The sequence below is a fragment of the Anopheles merus genome, chromosome 3R, assembly GCF_017562075.2.
Source record: "Anopheles merus strain MAF chromosome 3R, AmerM5.1, whole genome shotgun sequence".
In the NCBI taxonomy this organism is placed as follows: Eukaryota; Metazoa; Arthropoda; class Insecta; order Diptera; family Culicidae; genus Anopheles; species Anopheles merus.
The window spans coordinates 31,601,892-31,623,958 of record NC_054084.1 but is presented as its reverse complement, the minus strand read 5'-3'; the positions used below and the strand labels follow the sequence as shown (position 1 = coordinate 31,623,958).

General features: G+C 47.2%; 1 protein-coding gene across 2 annotated transcripts in view; it reads left to right on the top strand.

Annotated features, from left to right (window-relative positions):
• Window positions 1–3,356: 3,356 nt before the first annotated feature.
• LOC121597632 (serine-rich adhesin for platelets) overlaps window positions 3,357–22,067 on the top strand; it is a 136,854-nt gene continuing 118,143 nt past the window's right edge. The window contains exons 1-4 of one of the 2 annotated variants that reach the window (XM_041923522.1): window positions 3,357–3,373; window positions 3,443–4,233; window positions 4,314–4,568; window positions 4,637–4,798. In XM_041923522.1, the coding sequence (XP_041779456.1) occupies window positions 3,802–4,233; window positions 4,314–4,568; window positions 4,637–4,798 (849 nt within the window). In that variant the 5' untranslated portion in view covers window positions 3,357–3,373; window positions 3,443–3,801. Of the gene's footprint in view, window positions 3,374–3,442; window positions 4,234–4,313; window positions 4,569–4,636; window positions 4,799–22,067 lie in introns of those variants that run through there. The other variant, XM_041923521.1, reaches the window with a different exon arrangement.

Below are 22,067 nucleotides of genomic sequence, written 5' to 3'. Positions count from 1 at the left end.
TTCGAATTTTAATTTGAATCGTACGCGTAGGAATGCACCATCCCATGTGCTCGCGGAGTCTGTCTCTAGTGTGCGCAAGAGAGGTGTGCACCCTTCACTGTTGGGATTGGGTGCCGTCTTGCGCCCTTCAGTTTTGCTCTTTTTTTTTTGTTGCTCCACGCGTCTTATTAGTGGCTTAAAGTGACGGTGGCCGCATGATGCGCGTGTGTGTGTGTGGGATTTGCGTCAGGGCTGCTACCGGTCTTTTATCGCCCGGGTTTTGTACTTTTTTTTAATGCCATCATGCCTGGACGCCGCTCCGCTTGATAGTAAAGTGGCGTGGATCTCATCCCCAACTTCTCTATCGCACGGTAGTGTCAACTCACTGTCATCACAGTTGCGTTGGGTGCACGCGCGTTTCGGATTGAGTTTCCACACAAGACAGCTATTCTGCGAATTCTCTGCTAAGTCTCCTTGCCCCCGTGCTAAGCTTTTTGCACAAATGTGATATGAGACACCCAGCTAACTCCTTTCCCCAGGGCTTGCATGTGTGCGGAAAGAAATGTGCATTCCCTCGGCTTTGGTGTCGGTTTCTTTCCAGCAAAGAAGATGATCGGATTGTGTGCATCGCATTACACACCACCGACCCCGCATTGAAAGATGCATCAAAGGCCAGGCATTAGCAGCATTGGATCAGAGACGACGCGTTTGTTTTCCCGTTTTTCCATGTGCGTTGAATTTCACTTTCGATTCACCTAGTCATCCGCTTCGTAGGTAGTGCAGGGATGACGATTCTGGGCAAAATCCGCTTTGGAGAAGGAGGATATGGATTGTGGTTTAGTTTGTATGCGCGCGCACAGCCCCTTCGCTATTTCCCGCTTATGCGTGTTTATGTTGTAGAATGATGCACATCTTCATCATGAGACCGCTTGGGAGAGTGTGGTAATGTGTTGTTTCCTTCCTGCACATCTCTCAAAACATCTCTTCAACATCTTCAAGTCATCAGACGAGAGGCACGAAACAGACATAAAACATGCGCGTAAAACATGACGTTGGTTTTGTTGCTTTTGCGGCGGCCTCAAACTCAGAATCGTGTGTCCAATTCTTGCCATTTTGTGATTGCTTCACACTGTCGTCGCTACATTCATCTTTTTCTTTTGGTTAGGAGATGCTTTTGGGGCATAAATTACCGTACCGTTGTCTAGTGGCGTCTCTGCGCGCAATACTGACGTCCTCTTTGATGTTTTGAGATTTGTGGTCTTGTTGTGCGCTGGGAAGAAGAATGTACCCATCAACGCTGGTGACATAAATGGAGGAGGCCTCAGGTTTCCCACATTTGTCTCCACTGACGAAGTGTGTGTGTGTGTGTGCGAATATCACAGCATGGGGGGAACTTGCAAAAGGGCAGCCAGATCCCACCGGGAGAGGGCTCCCATCGTTAAGTACTGAATATGCGCTGAAATCCGTCAGCCGGCGTAGCAAAGCGGGCGAAATGCGAAACGAAGAATTTTAAACGTGCATACGACGCGCTTGCATGCACAGCCGAACGTCATCTCTGGGCGTCTGGTATAGGCGCAAAAGAGAGGTTTGCGCATCGTTGAGCTCGACAGCAGCAGCAGCAACCAAATGCGTCAGATTTCTCTCGCTTCAAGTGCGCTTATATGTTTGCTTGCGGAGTGATTTGTTACCTTTTTGCAGCGGGCACTTTCCCGGCGCAAGAGCCTGCATGATCGCTCGTGTAGCAACTCACACGTCGGTGCAACGATCGTAGAATGTTTTCTGAAGACCTGGCCTGGTGGCAACGGGAATGGAAGCTTGCAATTCTGTTGCTACACATTTAGATTGCTCCCCGGCTCCAGAAGCGCCTTGGGTGGGGATGGAACTACACACTTAGGTGCTAGAATGCAAGTGGAAAGGATGCTAAAAATAAGTCACCGTTGACGCAACGAACGCTCTCCCTCTCGGCCCTGGAAAGTGTACAGCCTGAGAAGAGTGCTCATGGCACATCGTTAAGAACTTTATTTGCATTTCACTTATCCCGCCCGACCCAAACCGATCGCATTGCTTTGGAAATTGGATGCGTCCTAAAACCTCAGAGCACTCAAAGTCGTTGATCGGAGGGGAGTGGTTGGTCGAAGGTAAATGGCGTACATTAACGAATAGTGTGTGCGTGTTTTTGTAAGTGGAGTCCGCACCACAGACCGATCCGGTCAAATGTAGTGTGTGTGAGTATCGCAATAAATAATCTCTAACCACACCACAACAACCTCTCCCGGGCATCTGTGGGGCGGTCCTTGGATGAACATCATCTAGGCGCACGAGATCGGGAAATCGGGGATGTAAATAAATTTGAAATTGAATACTGATTCGGAAATAGCGTTTGGTTTGAATCGGAGCTCTTAGGCACTTCATCTCCATGGGAGATGCTAGAATTCGGCCCCCCCCTCAATGGGTGGCATCTCTGGGCAACTTGGTATAGATATCTCCCAGAGAGGAGATGCTGTGTGGAGCGACCAGCGTAGTTGGAATGGGAAAACCGGAAAACAGCTCGACAAACCAAACGGGCCGGGGACATAAAATCGCTAAAAATCAATGATCTATGACAGGCCATCAAGTCCTGGAGCGGGAAGTAATTTAAATCACGCTCCCTCCCATTGGACAAGTGATCTGATATGGCGCGGTTGAAGTGTATCGATCGTGGAGATTGAACCTCGGTGCCGATTAGTGGTTCGGATATGTAACGAAGGAGATTACGAGGAGACGGGACATATGCATGTTTCGGTGCGCGACACGTTTGGCGCATACGTATTGATTGCGCTTTGGTGTTACTCCTCCAACCAACTCCCAATTCCTGAAGTTGGACTATCTTGGAGATAGTTGATTTTGCCGGCTCCCTTCCTAATCCAAATCCTAATGCAATGAAAGAGGAGAGAGCACTCCAACGTTTGGTGTGCATAAAAAACTGCGGCATGTCTTAAGCGGAAGATGCGAGCGCCAAACATCCGGAGGCGGCAACGTTCGCTTGCTCGGGTTTGGGGGACGTTTTAAGGGAAGGGAAGAGAAAGAGAGAGAGAGGATTTAATCTCCGATTTCACGACGCGCACGTCCAAAGTTCTCCGATTCTGGCGTCGTTATTTTTGTGCTTCTCAATTCTCCATGGGTTCTTCGTGTGACGCGCGCGCAGTCCAAAATTCCCGGCAGCGGCGGCGGCGGCGGCGACTCCGGATGGGGTTGTGTTCTTGCAGTGGTCGGCTCCCATCATTAGTGCATTGGCAGAGTCGCTGTTTGATGTGTGTTCGAAGTGTATTGCTCGCATCGGAATCGATCTTGATTTGCTGCCGTGTAGGGTGATGAAGCGAAGAAGTTGATTGTGTTTTCTGTGTGATTTCTAAATGTAAAATTTGATAAAAATTTTCTTAATCGAACAGCATGCTAACTGGTCGTCTTTTCTGTTTATTTGCAGATTTTCCATCGGTAGAAAATAGTCATCTTGTGGCGTGCGAACGAAAGCACCTCTTAGCAGCAGCAGCAACCGTTGCAACCGCCACCGACATGTCGGTACGGTCGCCGAACTGTCATCCAGCGCTCTGCGTGCCGCTGGTCCACTTCTTGTGCCACTGAGAGGGTTGGAACCAAGCGCTTTTGGTGAAGGAAGGAAGATACAGTGTGCTCTATAAGGCGCGGCAGTAGAATAAATCGTCCGGCAGGAAAAGTGAGGAACACACAGTGTCCTGGTGCGATCGGCGTGTTTGTGTGGAGTGAACCGATACACACAGTCGTTAGGCTTGGGTGGTGCAGACTTGCAATTAGCAGATTGAAGCCATGAAACCACCGAGCATTGACATGTCATCAGCAGCAGCCACTAACAGCAGCAGCAGCAGCAGCAACACGATCCGACCATCGCCGGCAGCAACATCCTCACCGACGATAGCGAATTCTATTGTACATAGTAGTACTAATGTAGCCAGCGGCATAAGCGGAATGGTGGGCCCCGGTGTAGGCGGGTCTAACAGTAACAGCAGCAGTAGCAGTAGCACGACAACACCAACACATACCGCCACGGGAGTTGTGCCAGCAGCAGCTGGTGCGGCAACGGCGGCCGCCAACAACAGCAGCAGCAGCGCGGGAGCCAGTCCGAGCTGCTTCATCAAGCCATCGCTTTCGCTCAACTCGCTGCCACCGCAGGGACATCCCGAAGGCTCGGAGATGGCACAGCACAGGCTGCGTATCGATAGGCCTTACAATAGTTTAAAGGTGAGTGTGTGTGTTGGTGGCTCTTTGTGTTTTGCGTGTCTCTATATAATAACGTCCCCTATCATCGCTTTGTTTTGCAGAAGAAACGTGACACAGAACGGGAACTGTGGCGACGGTCGTGGGGCAGCGGGCACAGCCACAGCTCGTGCAGCCTGCAGAGCAGCACCACCAACACCGGCCTCGGCAAGGACGATTTCTGGGCGGCCTTGCAGACGAACTACAACTTCATCATGGACACCAACCTGCTCGACAGCTGCCGGGAGGCGCGGGGCGAAATCGAGGGCACCGTCTGCCGGGACGACCTCGAGGACGATGATGTCAACTGTTGCCGAAAGGTAGGGAGTGTTTGGTGCAACCGATATGATAAAAACGAGACTAATTAGTGCATTTTTTTTGCTTTTAGGCACTGTTCAAACCAGCACAAACGCACCGCTTCTACGGCGATCCGCGCTTGCTGCGCCAGTGGATCAAAGAGATGGAGAACCGAGTGGCCAGAGTACCGTCGGTAACGGAAACCAAGAGACTGAGAATCGAGCAGCTGCAGAAGCTGGCAGTAGAGCACGGGGTAAGTGAGCTCTGGGGGAATTTATTTTCGGTGCGTTGCACTCCAGCGCGCGCGCACCGCTGCAGCAGAGTAGACATTCTTAAGCCTTAAAATAACCCCGTACACCACACCGCCCATGGAATCTTGAAGAGGTAGTGGCAGCAGCAGCGTACCCTTACTGGGGGAATTTGGGGTACTTGTTGCAACCACGAAAGCATGCATACGTAATAGGGCTAAAAGATAGGGGAAGAAAAAGCACCACCAGCCATCAACCTTTTCGGGAGGATGCGTGTGTGTATGCATTTTTCATTATGTCACATGGCGGTGACACGGTTGAGAACGGTTTTCCAGTATGTTTGTTGTGATGATCGGTGTTTGCGATCGTGCCAGTTCTGGGTCAGTTTGTGCGTTGGTGGATGTTGATGAAACAAAGCAGCAGTAATATGGCTGTGTTCGGTGCAGTGATATGTTACTGTATAGTGGGAAAAGTCATCAAATAGCTTTCCCTGTAACTGCAATGGGAGTAGGGCTGCGGTTTTTCAAGATGAGTTTAGGTTTGGGTGGTGATAGAAGTGTGAGACCGGATTCGGCTTTTTTTTTTCTTTCTTTCCCAGAGTTGTAATTTAGCCATTTCTGTCGACAGACTGATGGGTGCTTTGCTCCATTTTTAAATATTGACAAATGTGTAGAAACGGGAAAAGAACCTGCAAACGCAGTTAGTTGTGGAAGCGACGTTGATGATGCTTCTCCAGACGGGTATACACAAACGTCCATTCGGTTTTTTTTTTGGTGAGGGTTTCGTGTTGAAATGTATACGATTTATGGCATGTTTCCGAACCTCTTCTTTCCCCCGGTATCATAACTCGGTGCGATGGAGCAGATGAGTTGCTTCAGCTGTGGGTGGGATAGAATGTAGTATATGATGCTTTGGGATTAGTGCGTATAGATCTGCCGTGTCAGAGTGACAGAAGCATCGGACTTTTGATGGTTCTGTGTGACGTTGACGCTGAGCGCCGAGAAAGATCTGATAAATAGTGGTTTTTAGTTCCGCGTGTGTTGTTAACACGCAAAGAACAAGCTGAACGTTCTTTAGGCATGCTATTTCGGGATCGGAAGCATATTGGGCAGTGCTTCACAAAAAGCAATTGAACACGCTCGTTCATTAGTTGACTATTTATAAGCAATGTTAGTAGTTGTGGTACTGTGCACGTTTTTGGGTGTTTTATTCAGACGAAATTGTTTCATATTAAATCGTTTAATTTCAAAAATTACTATTTGAGACACTTAGCAGTAGGTAATGAGATTTATTTTGTTCTACAGAATTTTTCAAGTCACTTTCAAATATAAACATTGTTATTCACCGCGTGCAAAATGTTAATCTACATCATTCTGACATTTCGTTTCCATCGAAATAATTTTTAATTTCTACAGCATGATTTTCAACACGCCTCTCAAACTGGATTGAGTTTCACAGTTCTTTGTTATGTCTTTGAAAATAGTGTGTAAAAACTGAAATTTCATTTTGAAGGAAATGCACTATTTGACAGCTGTTGAAAAACATCTTGGATGTGGTGAATAATTATGTGCACATTTGAAAGTGACTTGGAAATCCCTGTAAATGCTACACACGTAAAATATATAAAAAATATCAAAACATAATTATACATAACTAATTTAGTGGAGTAAGGTGAGATTATTGGAGCAGTATAGGAAAAATCAGTCTTTCGGTAGCAGATATACCAGGCGAAATAACGATGAGCGAACAAATTATACCAGTTGGTTGCTGTCTTCGCTAAAATAGGGCGAACAGGTTGAGCGCCTGAAGGTATGCACACCGCACGACTGGTATAATGGTCTGGTATAATCAACCTTTGGGCTGTTTGAAAAGTGGTTTTGAATTTCCTTGACTGATTTTAGTTTTTTTTAAACCGAATTGGTTGCAAAAGATTTTAAATTTATGTAAACAATTAATTATTTTCTTTTTCATGTTTTGAAATATTTGATTGATCTAATCTTCACAATTACATCATGCACTCAATGTTACGATTAGTGTGATGCAACCATGATGCATGCACTTTTCCGTTGCATCGTCCATCGATCGCACCTCTGCTTCTCTACCCCACTCCCCAGTGAGCTTATCGTGTGGAAAGTTTGTTCGTAAAAAATCAGAAATCATTTCGTTTTTGCACACATCAAATTTTCTACTCCAAAGCCCTGGGGGCCGCCGCTTTGACCCCATTTTCACACGGCAATTACAACAAAGCCTCCACCCGGTACGGTGGATGCTCTGTGGTTTAATTAGATTAGACCCGATCCGATACGCGGCGATCGAAACCGGTTACACTTTAACGCACAGATTCCGCCCGGTCGGGACGGAGCGGGAGGAAGCAACACAGGTCTTCAATCATCAGCTGGATGTCGTCCGGCTGGAGGCTCGAGCGTGTGAGTGTGTGTCCAGCACCGGAGAGTGGACACGCATTAAAGCATGAAACCTTCGGCCACGGTCGCTCGGCACCACCGGCCTTCGCGAAAGCGCCTAGTTTGGGGCTAATTGATCGCGCACAGTTCCTAGTTGGCGAAACTTGTTTTGTTTTTTTTTCTGCTCGCTTCGCCTTTTTTGCCCGGGATCGGGGCAATCCGGTGTTGATGAATGAAAAACGGGGGAGCCGCGTATGTGTGCATCTTTGTTCGAGGGAAGGGTGAAGATACAGTGGGAAGAAAGTGAATTGATTTGGGCTCCCAAAATTGATTAGTATCCTAACGCCGCCAGCACTGCAGGGAGTCTTTAAGGGGAGGCTGTTTTGTTTTGGTTTTAATTTTTTGGTTGGCAAATGTGTATGTTTTTGCATCACTCTGTCTGTTTGATGTTTCGGGTGGCAGCTGTTTCACATAATTTTATGGCCCGCAAAGGCGCCACAGGGGTTCGCCTGATATAGTAATCAACAAAATACGGAAGCAAGCCTGACCTCCCGCAGGGGGATCAATGCTTTCTAATTACTTAAACTGTAGCATGAGACACCAGAAGCACAAAAAAGGAAAAAGGTTTGCTTTTGCACAAATGGTGAAAATGAAAAGTGAAACTTTCACAAATTCCCATGATCGATCGGCGGGCGCTACTGCAGAACAGAAAATGACACAACTGCAAAGAACATAATGGTAGCTACTTACTCACCCAGTGCCAGACAAATTAAAAAAAGAGAGCATACAGAAGGTGTTGTAACACTGCTTACGAACCTCGGGGCAGCCAACGGCTCATCATAAATCACTTACGCGTACGTCCGCACCGGTCTGGTGTGAACGAGATCTCGGTACCCTCCCACAATACGACGAGCGAGCGTGTGCGGGGTGATCTAATCGGGTGGTCAGCGTTAGCGAGCGCGCCTAGTTTACACACGGCAGTAATAAATTGTGATTTACTACAAATAGCAGCAGCAGCAGTAGCAGCGCCACCTCGCACGACCGACTTGGCCGGTGCACCGGAGCGACGAACTTTCGGAAGTATTTCGAAGCCTGGCTTAACGCGCCGGTTAATCGAGATGTGAAAGGAAGCACCAGGCTCTATTTCTGCAGTTTTAGTTGCAGCCTAGTTGCAGGTGGCGTGCAGTGTGATTTTCGGTACGCAATTCGGACAGATAGCTCTGTTGCAGCCCGTTGTCTTGAGTGCCACACAGTCCCGAACGAAGGTTGGATATAGAGTCTGTACATCCTCTTCAATGAATGGCTAAGTGACGCTTGGAGGCATCTTTACCGGTACTCGCCCGAGCTTTGTAGGTCGCCTGGCTTGAACCAACGCTAAAAGGAGGATGGTGCAGAAAACGAAGTAAAAAGGAGATGCCTCGCGGGGTGACCGACTGATTTGTAGCAGTAAATAATAGTTGACGTTTAATTAAAACCAATCTGGGACCCGTCTAGCCATCGTATACGTTTAAGCTAAAGCGTGCCTAGAGACAGAGACGCATGTGTGTAGTGGTTTGCCAAGCGAAGCCGTTTTTTTCTGGAGGGTATTTTTCTAATAATAATGATGATGGGGAAGCAAAAAGGAAACGATGGCAATGTTGCTGAGCTCACGTGAAGACGATCATCATGTTTAATGTGTACGCTTTTCTCGTTTGTTATTTGCGTTGTTTGGGACCGTAGGATGTTTCTCTGTCTGTATGGGAAGGAAAGATGTCATAAAGATATGAAGAAATGTACAATATCTGGCTCAAAATGAATGTACTTCCATTGGGATATTATTATATGACAAAAAAAAAAGTCATCCAGCGTGTGCCCCAACTTCCTCTCTCATAGTGTAAATCTCATATTGTACTTGCTCCGATAAAACTCCGGTGATAATTGCATCTCTCGACCCAGAATAATGTTCCACATCGTTTTGGTTTTGTTGCTGCCGCTGCTGCTTCTTTTCATATCCGGTGCTCTGCTCTGCTGCCGGCAATCCCCCTATTTTTTTGCTCATTTGCTCCTCCGAGTTGTGGGGTCATTTGTGTGTGGGGGAGAAAAGGTAATGCCCCTGCACCGTCCGGTAGCTAGCCACCAACGGAGGGGGGGTTTTGCTCTAAAATAATTACACTTTCACTTCCACCAATCGCGATTGTGCATCGGGCCTGCTCTGCTCGCCATGTGTGTTCGAGGTTGGACGGCGCATGTTTGACCGTAAAATGATAGCAAAGTGTAGTGCAAGCAGAGCACTGGAGCACAGTTACGATGACGGTAGTTGCTCGCCGAAACGGTGTATCGGGTTTGAATGTCTGCATGTAACAGATGATAAAAGTATAATAAAATGCGCTTCTTCCTGCGTGCGACGACTCATAAACACTGTGATGATGGTTGGTACCTCATCAAGAGATGGGAATTGGAGTCTAAAGGAGTTGCTCGGTTTTGGAGCTTGATTTGTTTCTCTAATAGAGTTTGAATGCTCCATCTTATATCATCTTTTAAGACTGAGATGCATGGGATACTAAAAATGACATCTTACTACGATCACTTAGATGAGTCCATATGAATCTGTTATCGACAAAACGGATAAAGGATTTCTTGAAGTAATAGAATCGGATTTTTGAACACTCCGGAAAGTTTTCAAACTGAGCACTTCTGGACAACTCTTCAAAACACCCTTACCTGCTGGAATTCCAGGAAGGCAGTTTTGATCCCATTTGCTCATAGTTTGCTCCTAAAAACACATTTCAAAGGGAAAGTCTACCCCTACAAATTTCTGAAGGAGCAGGTACTTGGTGCAAGATCCTATCGTAGCTAATAACGAGTGTCGAATTTTATTACGCCTTATCACAAAAGTGGTGAACACCCCTTCCTCGGATGGATGGGACGTAAAACTTATCCGGAGAGGGAATAAAAGGTGTCCATCCCGTTTGGTACGATCGCTCGTTTTCACATGTGGGCCGCAATTGCTCAGGCACTTCAAGGAATGAAACGTTCCATAAAAATAGTATCTCCCTCACCACCAGCTTTGGTCAATTCGGTACGCTGCCGTTGTTGCGCCGGAGGGTGCTCTGGAATGGAATGAAGCCTTTATATCTCGGTACTTAATTGATCTTCGACACCTTTTCCCCCTTTCCCCTTCTCCCTGATTTGTGTTGCCAGGCCGGCGGCCACTACTACTTAACCCCTTGTTTGGGACCGTCGTCCCATTGGTGCTGCTGGGTGCCGTTTTTTTACCTTCAGAAACCTTCTTTCGCGCCATCATACTAATCATGTGACCGTACATGGGAGAGTGTGTGCACAGGTGAAAATCTATGATCTACTGGGACGCGCCGCACCGTGAGTGGGGTTGCTGGGGTTTGGGAAAAATGATTAACATTCGTTCCACCTTCCTTCTGCGGTCACGGGCGTGTTTCTTGCGCTGCACGACGTCACTTTTATTACATTCGCGCTGGACCTGTGATTTTGTGAACGGGTTGCGCCGTTTTTTTTTCTCCCCCTCTATACCACCCAACCCCCGCCCCGGTCAGTAAGATGTCGCCGTAAGATTTGTGCCCTTTGCGTCGACATACACAGTGCCCTGATTGTGAAAATTATGTGCCCCTATTGCACGCCTCCACCCTGAGGAGGAGGGAGTACCTTACTGGAGTTCAACAACCAAGTTGCGTGCGGCAGCGTGGAACAAAGTTCGATGTGCCTCTCGTGGTGGTGCGGTTTTTGAAGTACTGCTGCACCACTGCCAAAGGTGGTGCATTTTGGTCAACCGACGACCGACCGACCAGTAGGACGTGCCCGAGAGGCTTTGCAGAGCGCACTGGAAAGGTGGCGGCGATCGGTCAGCTGGAAAGAAAACTGGAAAAACTGTCGTAAATGGTCAATTAAAAGAAACGAAATGTGTTTTTTTCTCTGCTTCTCCTTCTTCTTCTTCCACCCATGGAGCAATACAGAGCCCATGTGTATACCGGTCCGTGTGTGTGTGTGTGTGTGGGCGAGAGAAGGCCACGTTCCACGTCTGTACGGTTATGGTTTGGGGTACGATCGTGTGTCCTCTCTCAAGATCATTTTTTCCTTTTTTTTTTTTTTGCACATTGGTTTTGCGGTGCAGTTTTTTTTCTGCTTCTTTTCATTGCATCGAGCTTTACACACAGTTTTCCTCTTGTTTCGTGGTGGTGTGCCTCTCCTGTACATATGTTACGGTTGTCTTTTTTTGCTTTTGCATTGATTCTTATTTGCCATTCGTAACATTTTCCGTCGAATCGTTGGAGGTGAAGAAGTTGCTGGTTCGTTCGGTTGAATATTTGATGCGATTTTTCGGAACGGCCAATATGCGCGGGCGGAGGAAGGTTGAGATATGGTATAAGATGGCCGTTTCCAAATGGCTAGTGGCAATGCAATCGAGTATTTTGGTTAAAATTGCCAACAAATTGCTTTGAATTTTGTAAAATTGTCGCCTAATGTGTGAAATTATCGCTTTGAAATTCAATACATCACAAAAGTGTGATTCAACATTGCAAATCGTCCATACGTTAGTGAGTATTAATTTGGAAGTTTAACTGAAACGATTTGCAACTTTAACTGATGTGTGGAGAAAATGGTTTTTACTGTCTGTTCATTAACTGTCGCCTTGCTAAACAGTTAAAAGCGAAAAGAAAAGTTTTCTTTTACCTTTCATAAACTTCATTACCGATAAAAAAACAAATCACTATCCGCTCGTGAATCATACGTGCTTTACACGGCTTCAAACATCAGCAAAAACGGAACCTGGCTTTAATGCTAACCGTTCCGGAGGGAAACAAATGTTGGTGGAAAAACGAGAAAGACAGAGAGAGAGGAAAACACAGATGCCGTTGGGGCGGCACGTGCAGGTGAAATATTGTTGCATTTACTGTTCATGTACCGCACCAATTTGCAGTCTACTTATGTGTGTGTGTGTGTAGGTTTCACTCGCAGCGTAGGTGTGGGTGCACAGCAACGAGTTGTAGCGTTTTATCTGCCGTAGAAAAGGGGTGCGATGTGTGAAGCACAGCACTCCGTTTTGATTTGGAGCACGTGCGCCGCTGGGGCGCAGACCAGAGAGAACCGCCGCAAGCTACAATTGATATTTCATTTTAATGCATAATTGAGATCGGAATGGATCGGCGAATGGTTTTGCAGTTTCCGTCTGTGCGCTAATAGAGACGCCACTGATTCGATTTACACCTTTTTCCCCGTTGGTGGAAAGATACTACTACCTCTGCCTTGCGCGCGGCCACTGTCAGTAAATCATGTGCTTATTTTAATAGCCATTCCATTTCCAGCGAGAGAGAGAGAGAGATAGAGATCCCGCGGCTTCAGGGCGATCAGAGTTGATCGTGTAAAAGCCCGAAAGAAGAAAAAAGCGAGATGCGAAAGTAGAGCCTAAAGCTACCTACCAGCTCCAAAGCAAAGGCGCGATATGAATAATGGATAGAGGGAAGGTGTTGACTTAATTTTGGCAAAAGCACACAAGTTTTGATCGATGTTTCGCCGCGCAGCGCGAAATAAATCTCGCACAATGGCATTTCAAGTGAATATACCTTTTTTGGACAGTTTGAATTGTGACCTTAGGAGAGTTACTGCTTCTAGGTGGAATTGAAGATTTGTGCTTTTACTTTTTACCTAACGTCACGGAGTGAAACGTTTTCATTCAACCCGGCGCGTGTGTGTGTGTGGATGATGTTTGAAAGGTGGCAATCAACGCTCCAAAAAACGCATTCCCCACGCTACAGTTTGTGTCCGGTGTCGTCGTCGTCGTCGGCATTTGATGTGGGTTTGGAGATAAAAGAACATTTTTCCCCACAATCAACTTGCCCGAGAGAAGGCAAGCTTTGGTGTGTACTTGCGCGTGACCAACACGACGAGCCTTGTAACTCACTTTCCTTTCGTTCGGTTCGTTGTAGCAACCACGCGTCAAGCGTCAACATATTGGGCAGCTTCGCCATGTGTTCGTTCTGTCATGTAACGGAACTCACCATCACCTGAAGCGGTGCCTTCCGGCGGAGTGTACTCTCCCGATCCCGATAAAAGGCCACAGTGTTGATGGGTTTGTGTCGATGAAGCTTGTAGTTGCAACTGCGTGGCGGCGGTGTCTTGCGGGTTCGTCGCTTGTACTCTCTCGCGCCCCGCGGAGAGCAGCGTTTTTAATCGTTTTTTCATTAATCCGACACTTGTCAATCTCGGCCGATCGGCCGGTCGTGGTGTATCCACGCCTCGTGGGGATGGATTGATAGGGCAGGCGAGATTCCGTTGCCAATGTCGGTAAGGTGGAGCTAGAACAGGTAGAGAAACAAGGAGTGAAGGAACACCTCATCAACGGAACATCGGTCCGTCGTTCGCCCGCCTGGAGGCTGCGGCATGCTCCATGCTTAAGCCGCCGAGGCTTTGCCTCCGTTTGTTGTAGCAGGAGTGATTGCAGTCATGTTCTACAAGACTCCCCTGCCCCGGGGGGTTTTCTCCATGTATCTCCGCGTTGCAGCCGTATCGCGAAGAATTAGAAGCAGATTTCCCCCTGCACGCCGACGGCGACTGTGTGGCACGTGTGGAGATGCGTGTCTAAACTGGTTGTTCCAGTGCGCCCCACTGCTGCGGGACCGGACAAGATTAGAAAGAATGGAGAAGAGAATATGATTATAACACGACGAAACAATCCCAACAAAACACTAGCACGCTGCAGAGCACACACAATATCTGTGCCTGCCACCTGCTGAAAGTGTGAGGCTCCTTCGGTGGAAACGAGAGAACGCAAACGACCGGTGTAGACAATTACGAATCAATTTCAGCCTGTCTAACCTCTACACAAGCCGTCCCCTCGGTTCTGGATGCTCTCGCTTACCTCAAGCGTTGGCAACAAACTGGAAGCGCACTGCTGCGTGGATAATAAACCGGGCGGGCGATCGATAGGCTCCATTCCATTAGAAGGGCAGCAAAGCAGCGGGCGCATCTTTTTTTTCGGAGGCGGCACCCGGGCGCTGATTGGTTTTTAGGTGTGTTTTGATAATGTTTTGATAGGGCGCAAAGTGCCCCTTTGCGAGTGCTGCGATCCCGAGCGGGAGGGGATTGCAATAATAAAAGAGGCCGTCAGAGGCCAGCATGATCCAGCCAGATGCGCTTTGTGGAACACACGTGTTCCTCCGCTCACCGTCGGTATCTTTGATTTTGAGCCGGCGGGGATGTTTAGGATTTGCGGGAGAGGCGGCGATTTGTTGAAAAGCGGAGCTTCACCAACGGGACTTTTCCGGGTCCCAGGGTCATCGGGAACGGCCTTCAGGTAAATGGGTAGTGTTTATCTGAGTGCTTCTGATGATCGGGAAGACTCCGCGCGAGCTCTCTTTCTCCTTGTATCTATGGTCAGATGTTGTGGGCATTGTGTGGAACGTTTAATATCTCCAAAGAAGTTCTGCTGGAGCTTCTTGAGAATTGCTACGGGATGTCTCTGGAAGCTCTGGAAAACTTCTTCTGGTAATCTTGATGTTCTCGTTTAAGTGCTCCGGACGGGATTTAACCGATATCTACGACTCCCAACGTACACTAACCTTCCCCGGGGAAGGTATCCGAGGCATCCGAAGCTTTCGTAAGCCTTTCCCCCCGTACAAAATCCTCCTGATCATGCCGCCGATGACAACCTCCGATGACCTCCACGTGCTGTTAAACGCAAACCCAAAGGTAGCCCGGGAACCTTTGATAGCATCTTACCGACGTCAGCTCGTGAAAGGGAGAATGGCTCCGGTTGATAATGATGGTGAAATGGGGGAACTCCGATGCGATGCTCTGTGTTTTGTGTAGCGGGTTTCGCTTATGTGACACTCACCCAAGACCCTCTTTGTACACTGAAATACCATTGGACCGATCGCAGCAGGATATGCGTGTGTGTGTGTGTTTATTACAAGAAAAATGGTTCAACATTTACACCGTTCATGTGCAACATCACGCAGGCGAAAGGAGGTCCTCTTTGAACAAATTTGAGCAATGCGCTCCAAAAAAGAAAGAAAGAAGGGCCTCTCTGCGTGGACTGCTCTGGACCCTTTCCCTTCCCAAGCTGCCATTGTTTACCCCATGCATCGTGCTTTTGGGGTGGATTGTTGTGGTGGTGGGCTTTTGTGCTGTCGATTGCCCAAGCAGTAGCAGCACACGGGGCCGAGAGGGCAATGATTTGCGTTTCATTTTCCTGTCGGGCGGCGCGCTGTCCATCATAAGCCCTTGCGGGCGCAAAGGGTTTGTGTGCGTTTTTTCTCCTCGCGCCCGCAAAGAAAGAACCGTAATGAATTGTTGTTATCTTGCGAGGAGTTGTGAAAGATGGTTTCATCATCATCATCATCATCAACACCAACATCGTCTGTTGTTGTAGGAGAGAATAAGACGCGGTGGCAACGATTTGTGGATGCGTGTGGACATTACAATGAACGTGTTATTTTAAACAGCCTTCGTCCTACGTGTGCAGTGCTGTGCGTGGTTGTGTGGGCTTCTCACTAACGATCAAAATAAATAGGCCACAAGGAAGGTACAGCCAAACAATTCCGCGTTTCCTTCGCACGACAACCGCACACAAAAATGCACAACAAACTGCATCTCATCGGCTTCTGTTGTTGTAGCGGTCGAGTTCGGCGGCACGATTCCGTTTCTCCGTTTCAATAAACGACTTGCCTTTTATTTGACAGCTATTGAACGTCAAACGCCCGGCAGCCCCAAATTACACGACGAACATCGTCCGGGCGAGTTGAAATAATCATAATGAAGTCCCGTTTTATGCACAATAGTAAAAAGGGTGGTGTTTTTGGGGGTTTTTTTTTGGGGCTGTATCAAACGAAGGAAACCCATTTTACCCTTTCAACGTGCGGCTGACATCGAGCGAAATGGAATTGATTGCGTTCGTACGCTGTGTACTATCCGGGATAGCACGGGCAGCATTCCTTCAATTCTTCTCAGCTGAGATTGACAACACGACGCCGCGGACTCGACGAATCTCGCGTAAAAAGCATGAAGAATTATTACCGCCGGGCCAGGCCCTATGAAGAGTAGCGGCCCAAACGGTAAATACATGTTTCCCCCCTCTCCAAACTCGTAGTTCAGCCCTTTCGGACTGCAATTTTCAACCGCAAAGGGAAGGTATTGGACGAAGAAGTCTCTTGGATGGACGGAAAAGATTGTCTTAACCTACCGTAACCGGCGGGCTCGGGTCATTCCATCGCTAGGGTTTCGTTTCGGCCAGTGTTAGGGACTCCCTGCTATTGGGGCGTTATTAATTTATTTCCCTTAGCCCTTTACTTTCTTGCTCTCCGCGCGACGTGCATATGTGTGCAAGCATTCCAAGGCAAAGGCTCGTAACGTACGAGAGCGTCGCTAAGTGATCAGCCTGATGGCCAAAAAAAGGGCGGGAAAAAAGGCAAAGAGAAGGTGCCTCCCGCTTATACCCAAGAATGGCATCACACCCGGTTTCACATTCGTTCAGCATCAAAAGACGATTTTCGACAACAGCAACATCACAGCTACCACCTCCTCAACCCTTTCTTGTGCGATGGTGCTGCAGCCCAATCAATCATCGTGGGGTGGAAGATTGGGGGAAAAAAATGATCAGTTTTTGTTCCGCCGTTGTTGTTGTAGCCCTTATAGCTCATTTTCCTCATTTGGGAGGAAAAGTAGGATTATTACCTTATTTATTTCATTACGATAAGTAATTGGAATCGGCTGTTTGACGGATTGCCGGGGATTGCTTTTGTTTTTGTCTGCTGATGGTAGTTATTAGCTGTGAAACAGTCGTTATGACACCACAGGGGGATCTTTCCTTTTTGTTTTGGGATGTGTTTTTCCTTTAGCATCGAGTCGATTAGCGTTTACTTTACCGTTGGATGTAATCGGTTTTGATTTAAAGGCCACAGTTTGTCATTTGTGGCGTACTAACGAACATCCATTTGGGATTGTTTATTTGTTTATTTGTTTATTTGTTTATTTGTAAATGTTAAGTGATTGGCCAACATTGGCCTTATCACTGATCTTATAAACTAAACTTATAATAACATAAAGCATCACGGTACAATGTAACATCAGCACAAAATAAATAACACAGAGTATCACAGCAAGAAAAACAGGTTAACTTAGGGAATTCCAGTCAAAAGAGTCATAATGTGCATTAAATCTAAAAGCCATCGCAGTCAAAGGTTCATTATCGCTATATGCACGTCTAGTTTGGTCAACTCTTAGTAGCCTAAAGTTTCTTAAAATACGAGCAGGTACGTGGAAATTAACTCTAGCTAAAAGGTCCGGTGAATCTATCTCTCCTAGGATGATTTTTTTCATAAACAAGATTTGCGCCGTTTCGCGACGAGTAGCGAGAGACTCGAGTCCAAAAATTAAACACCGGTCATTTTAAATATCATTTCATTATAAATGTATGTTCATTATTTCTTTACTTAAAGCGTTGTTATAACCCTCTTTATTGCTTTTAATTAATCAAATAAACAAATTGCCTTTCAGGGGTACTAGAAATGGAATTGCTTGCACGATCCGGTTGTATGCTAAATACCGATCACCATAAATTTTCCACTGTGCTTCGGGGCGCGCCAGCGAGGAAAGGGGTGCGCACATGTGAAGTGCGAGAAAGAAGGAAAACCAGAAGCACAAATGTGTGTCCTATACGAAACATTTGTCAAGAAACGCGGGAAAACGAATAAGAAATACCTTATGTGAACGGAGCTGAAAAGAGGCTGGAAAAACATGAATGCGCGCACACGAGTGATCATCGATGAGCAGCAAAACAGCATTTTCCTTCTTCTCAATGATGATGGTTGAAAAATTTAACACCCAGATCTGCATCGCTGCCGCCGGTCTGTGATGATGATGATGTGTTTGTGCATATGGTGCCGTACGGAAACGGGGGAACAGATAGCCTTTTGCATCTTCCTCTTTTCTACACCTCGTCACTGACCAAATGGCCGCTTGACGCATGCAGCTAACGTGTATGAGGAACAGATTTTCTCACTTTTCCACGAATGTTGAGAAGAAGAGGGGTACAGCGCTTGTTGCTGCAGTGTTGTAGGGAAAACTCTAGCGATCGCGATCGGTGTTGCGCTTTCGGCGGTGATGTAGGTTAAAGATGATGCCCACTCGCCACTCGCGCGTGTGTGTGTGCGTGCTCTGGTTTGCAGGAGCGGCAAGGGTAAAGAGCTACAGACACTTTTCCGTGCTCGGGATGATGGACGTTGGAAATATGGAGTTCTACTTTTGCTTCGCGCCTTTTCGATCGTGCTGGAGCGAAGGTGTTTTTCAATCGATCACCTTTCGCCACTCGTGCACACACGAACTCCCATTTTTTCCTAGTTGCTCCGACACGTTTGATCCAATTTTCGATCGCTCGTTCGTGGATAAGTTAAGCTTCTCTATGTACATGCACTCCATGCAGGAATTACTATCGTTTGCACTTGTTAAGGTTGCCCGTGTGCTCGGGGGCGGACGCTATCTAAGTCGAATTTTCGCACAAGAAAAGTGAACAACCTCGTCGATCGAACCAATTCCGCCACCGATGCTGTCGGCGTGTCTGAATGGCTTTTGCTTTCACGCGCAAAGACCGGGTGAATATTTGGCAATTCGAACTTTTCTTGCTGCTCTTTTCACGCGTAGAGCGAAGCTGTTTTTTTTTCTCCGCCCGAATTGTTGTCGTGGCTTTTTCTTAACCTCGCCTTGCGTTCGTTTAAATCTAAACCGGTTTTAAAGACTGTTCTAGTGCCCATTAGAAAGGGAAGCGCCTTTTTGGGGTCGGAGGAGGAAGCGACCCGACCTGAGCTGGCCGAGCACCTCGTGTGTGATCGTCTCTCGTCTCCCCTACCATGTTCCAAGGTCTGTTTGGCTCGGGACGGGGGCAATAAATTGTGTGCCGGTCCGTGAGTGGTTCTGTTTTTGTATTTTAGCGTACGGTGGGGCGCTTTTGGGGTCGTTTGTTTTATTCGCGCCATTGCGCCAGGTTGGTTTATCTTATGGGGACAGGCTGCTTACCGCATCCTGGGAATTTGCAGGGGCGATCGGGTCAGCTTTAATTCCATCCTCAAAGGGTTGTGTTTATCTCGTCTGTATATTGAACATGACTAGGAAACGAACCCTAGTGATAAATTAATTAGGTAGATCTTTCTAGAATTATGCAAATAAAAAGGGTTAGTTTCACTATTGTTTCGTTTTTTTGTGTGTTACTGTAACAACTTAGACATGTTTGAAGATTGTTTATAAAATCGATCTATATTAACACATCCCTAATCATGTAGGTGCCTTGTAGTTTGCATCTGCAACATCAATTTTAAATTTCAACACTACCCAGATGAATTGAAGCAAGATCCAAAAAATGAATCGACCTGCCAAACCCTGGATAGATGGAGGAGGTAGTTTACAGTGGGAAGAATAAAATTAACAATCCTTTTGCAAAGAATGTAATGACGGGCAATCAAAAATAGACCTTTCTGTTGCCCCCCCCACACACTAACATACCCAACTTAGAGCTCGATGAGACATTTTTTGATGACATCGGCAATAGATAGCCATTTAAATGGCAATAAATTAGCCCCAAAACAAACAAACACCGGCCGGTCGCATAAATTAGAGGCGGAGAGTGAGTGTGTGTCCACCTATGGGTGTCGGTGGAGATTTGCCCACATCCATGACCCGGGCCACGGAAGAGATAACCTTCCCGCTCTCTCGCTTAAGTGGTTCGTCGCTTGAATCTTTTACCGCTCGATGATGTCCCCGTGCTGTACGTTTGTGCGAAGTTTGCATCACTTGTGAAATTATGTTCATCCGGGCGCTTGTGTGGTTGGCACGCGGGGGTAGCGCGCGCAGGGAGCTTTCGTTTTAGGTACCGTGATGATGGGGCGGCGGAAGGTACCGTTTTTGGGAATGTTTGGGGGTGTCCTGGGCGCTTGTTTATCTTGCCCATGACTTAATTGTCGAATGTTCTAGAAGCCAGCTGATGGGGGGATTGTTGCTTTCGCACGCGGCCAGCCAACATTAATTTGTGCATAATTTAAGATAAGAGGATGCAAAAACGGACAACGGTTTCGAACAATCCAGAGCTAACTTTTAGGCTTTGGTGTGTTGGGGTGGCCATGGGTATAAGGTGCAGGTGCATGAATGTAAACGCGGAATGCTGCAACAGCTTGGCACTGGGGGGAAAACGTGTTTATGTCCATTTAGCTTATGCGAAAAATTTTCTCGATCTTTCTACTGGGAACACTTAAAGATTGGGAGCGCTGTTTTATTTCTGGTTCGACGAGATAAAACCAAAAAAACAGTTCACAAAAAATGCTACCTGTTACCGATTTGCTTCATTGGATTTACTAAATTAAATTGAATGCACAAAAACAAAAAAAAAACAGTGCAAATGCGCGCACAGCGACGAGCCGGTTTACACGATCACTTGTTCCTTTCGCTTTTCGGGCGTGTAATGGTTTTTTGTTGTTGTGTAAGTGAGTGAGTTGACTTTAGTTAATTCAATACCGGATGAACGGCGGTTCCGAGCGTGTGTATGTGTTTGATTCGAGTAGTAATTGTTCCATACTGTGTTGGGTCTTTGTCGTAGGAGCTATTTTTCTTACAAACAAAGAAGATTAAAAGAGAACATCCAACGGAAACCGACCGGAACTTCGCGCCACAAACAGTGAGTTAAAGTACAACACACTAGTGGTGTGCTCTCTGGAGTGGAGACCCCTCAACTCCGATCCAACTCCGGGTATTGTTTGTCTATTCCCGACTTCGAAAAAATCGGAACTATTAGTTCCCCCAGGAGTTGGAGTTGTCTGGAGTAGTCCGGAGCCATCCGGAGTCGTCTGGAGTCATCCGAAGTCGTCTGGAGCCATCCGAAGTCGTCTGGAGTCATCCGAAGTCGTCTGGAGCCATCCGAAGTCGTCTATAGTCGTCTGAAGTCGTCCAGATTAGTCAAGAGTCTAGCAAAGTCGTGCAGACACGTCCAGAGACCTCCAGAGTTGTCCAGAGACTTCCAGAGTCGTTCGGAGTTGAAGTCGTCCGGAGTCATCCGGAGTTAGACTCGTTTGGAGTCCTGACTCTGAACGACTTCGGGCGACTCTGGGCGACTCCAGATGACTTCGGGCAATTTTGAACGGCTCTATTACAATTCGAAACAGCTCGGGATAGTGGACCTACCTTCCGCAATCAGTTCCGAAATTTTTGGAATCGGAACAGAGACGACTCCGGATTTTTACCAACTTTACCCATCACTACAACACACGCAACCATGCATCTAGCTTCCAATGTCACCTTCTTAACGGCCCTTTTTTGTGGAGGCAAGACCGCCTTAGAGTCACTGACAAACGGTCACTGTTCTTCGGTTCCGAGCGATTGTATTATTACGTGCGAAGAAATCTGTGTAATTAACAAAAGCCTTTCGCTGCGATTGTTTCCATTTGCTCTGTGTTAGACTGGGTGTGAGGGTGGTGGGATGGGTGTCCGTCCGGTGTCGGGTAGAATGTGTCAACATAATTTTGAATGGTTCGTTCGTCTGTAGAGAGATTAGCGTCGGATGTTACTGTACTGTAGGGCGGGCGGCGACAGTTGAAAGAGAGTGAAAATTTACTCCGACCCACCGTCTTCGTCTGGGTGTACGTACACGGTGTGGAGGTGGCTGTGTACGGAGACTTTCCTTTTTTGCTGTCTCTAGCGCTGCAACTACGTTGAGGGTATTGGGCGTTTTCCTTTTCTTTTTTTTCGAACACGCGTTCATGAGTTAGGAACGGTGCAAGAAGAAAGACAAAAAGTGTCCCCAAATAACGGCTCCCGGGGCTACAAGGGTGTAATGTGATATCCGTGCAATGGGAAAACCTTCCCGAGTCTCGGTGGCTACTGGAAA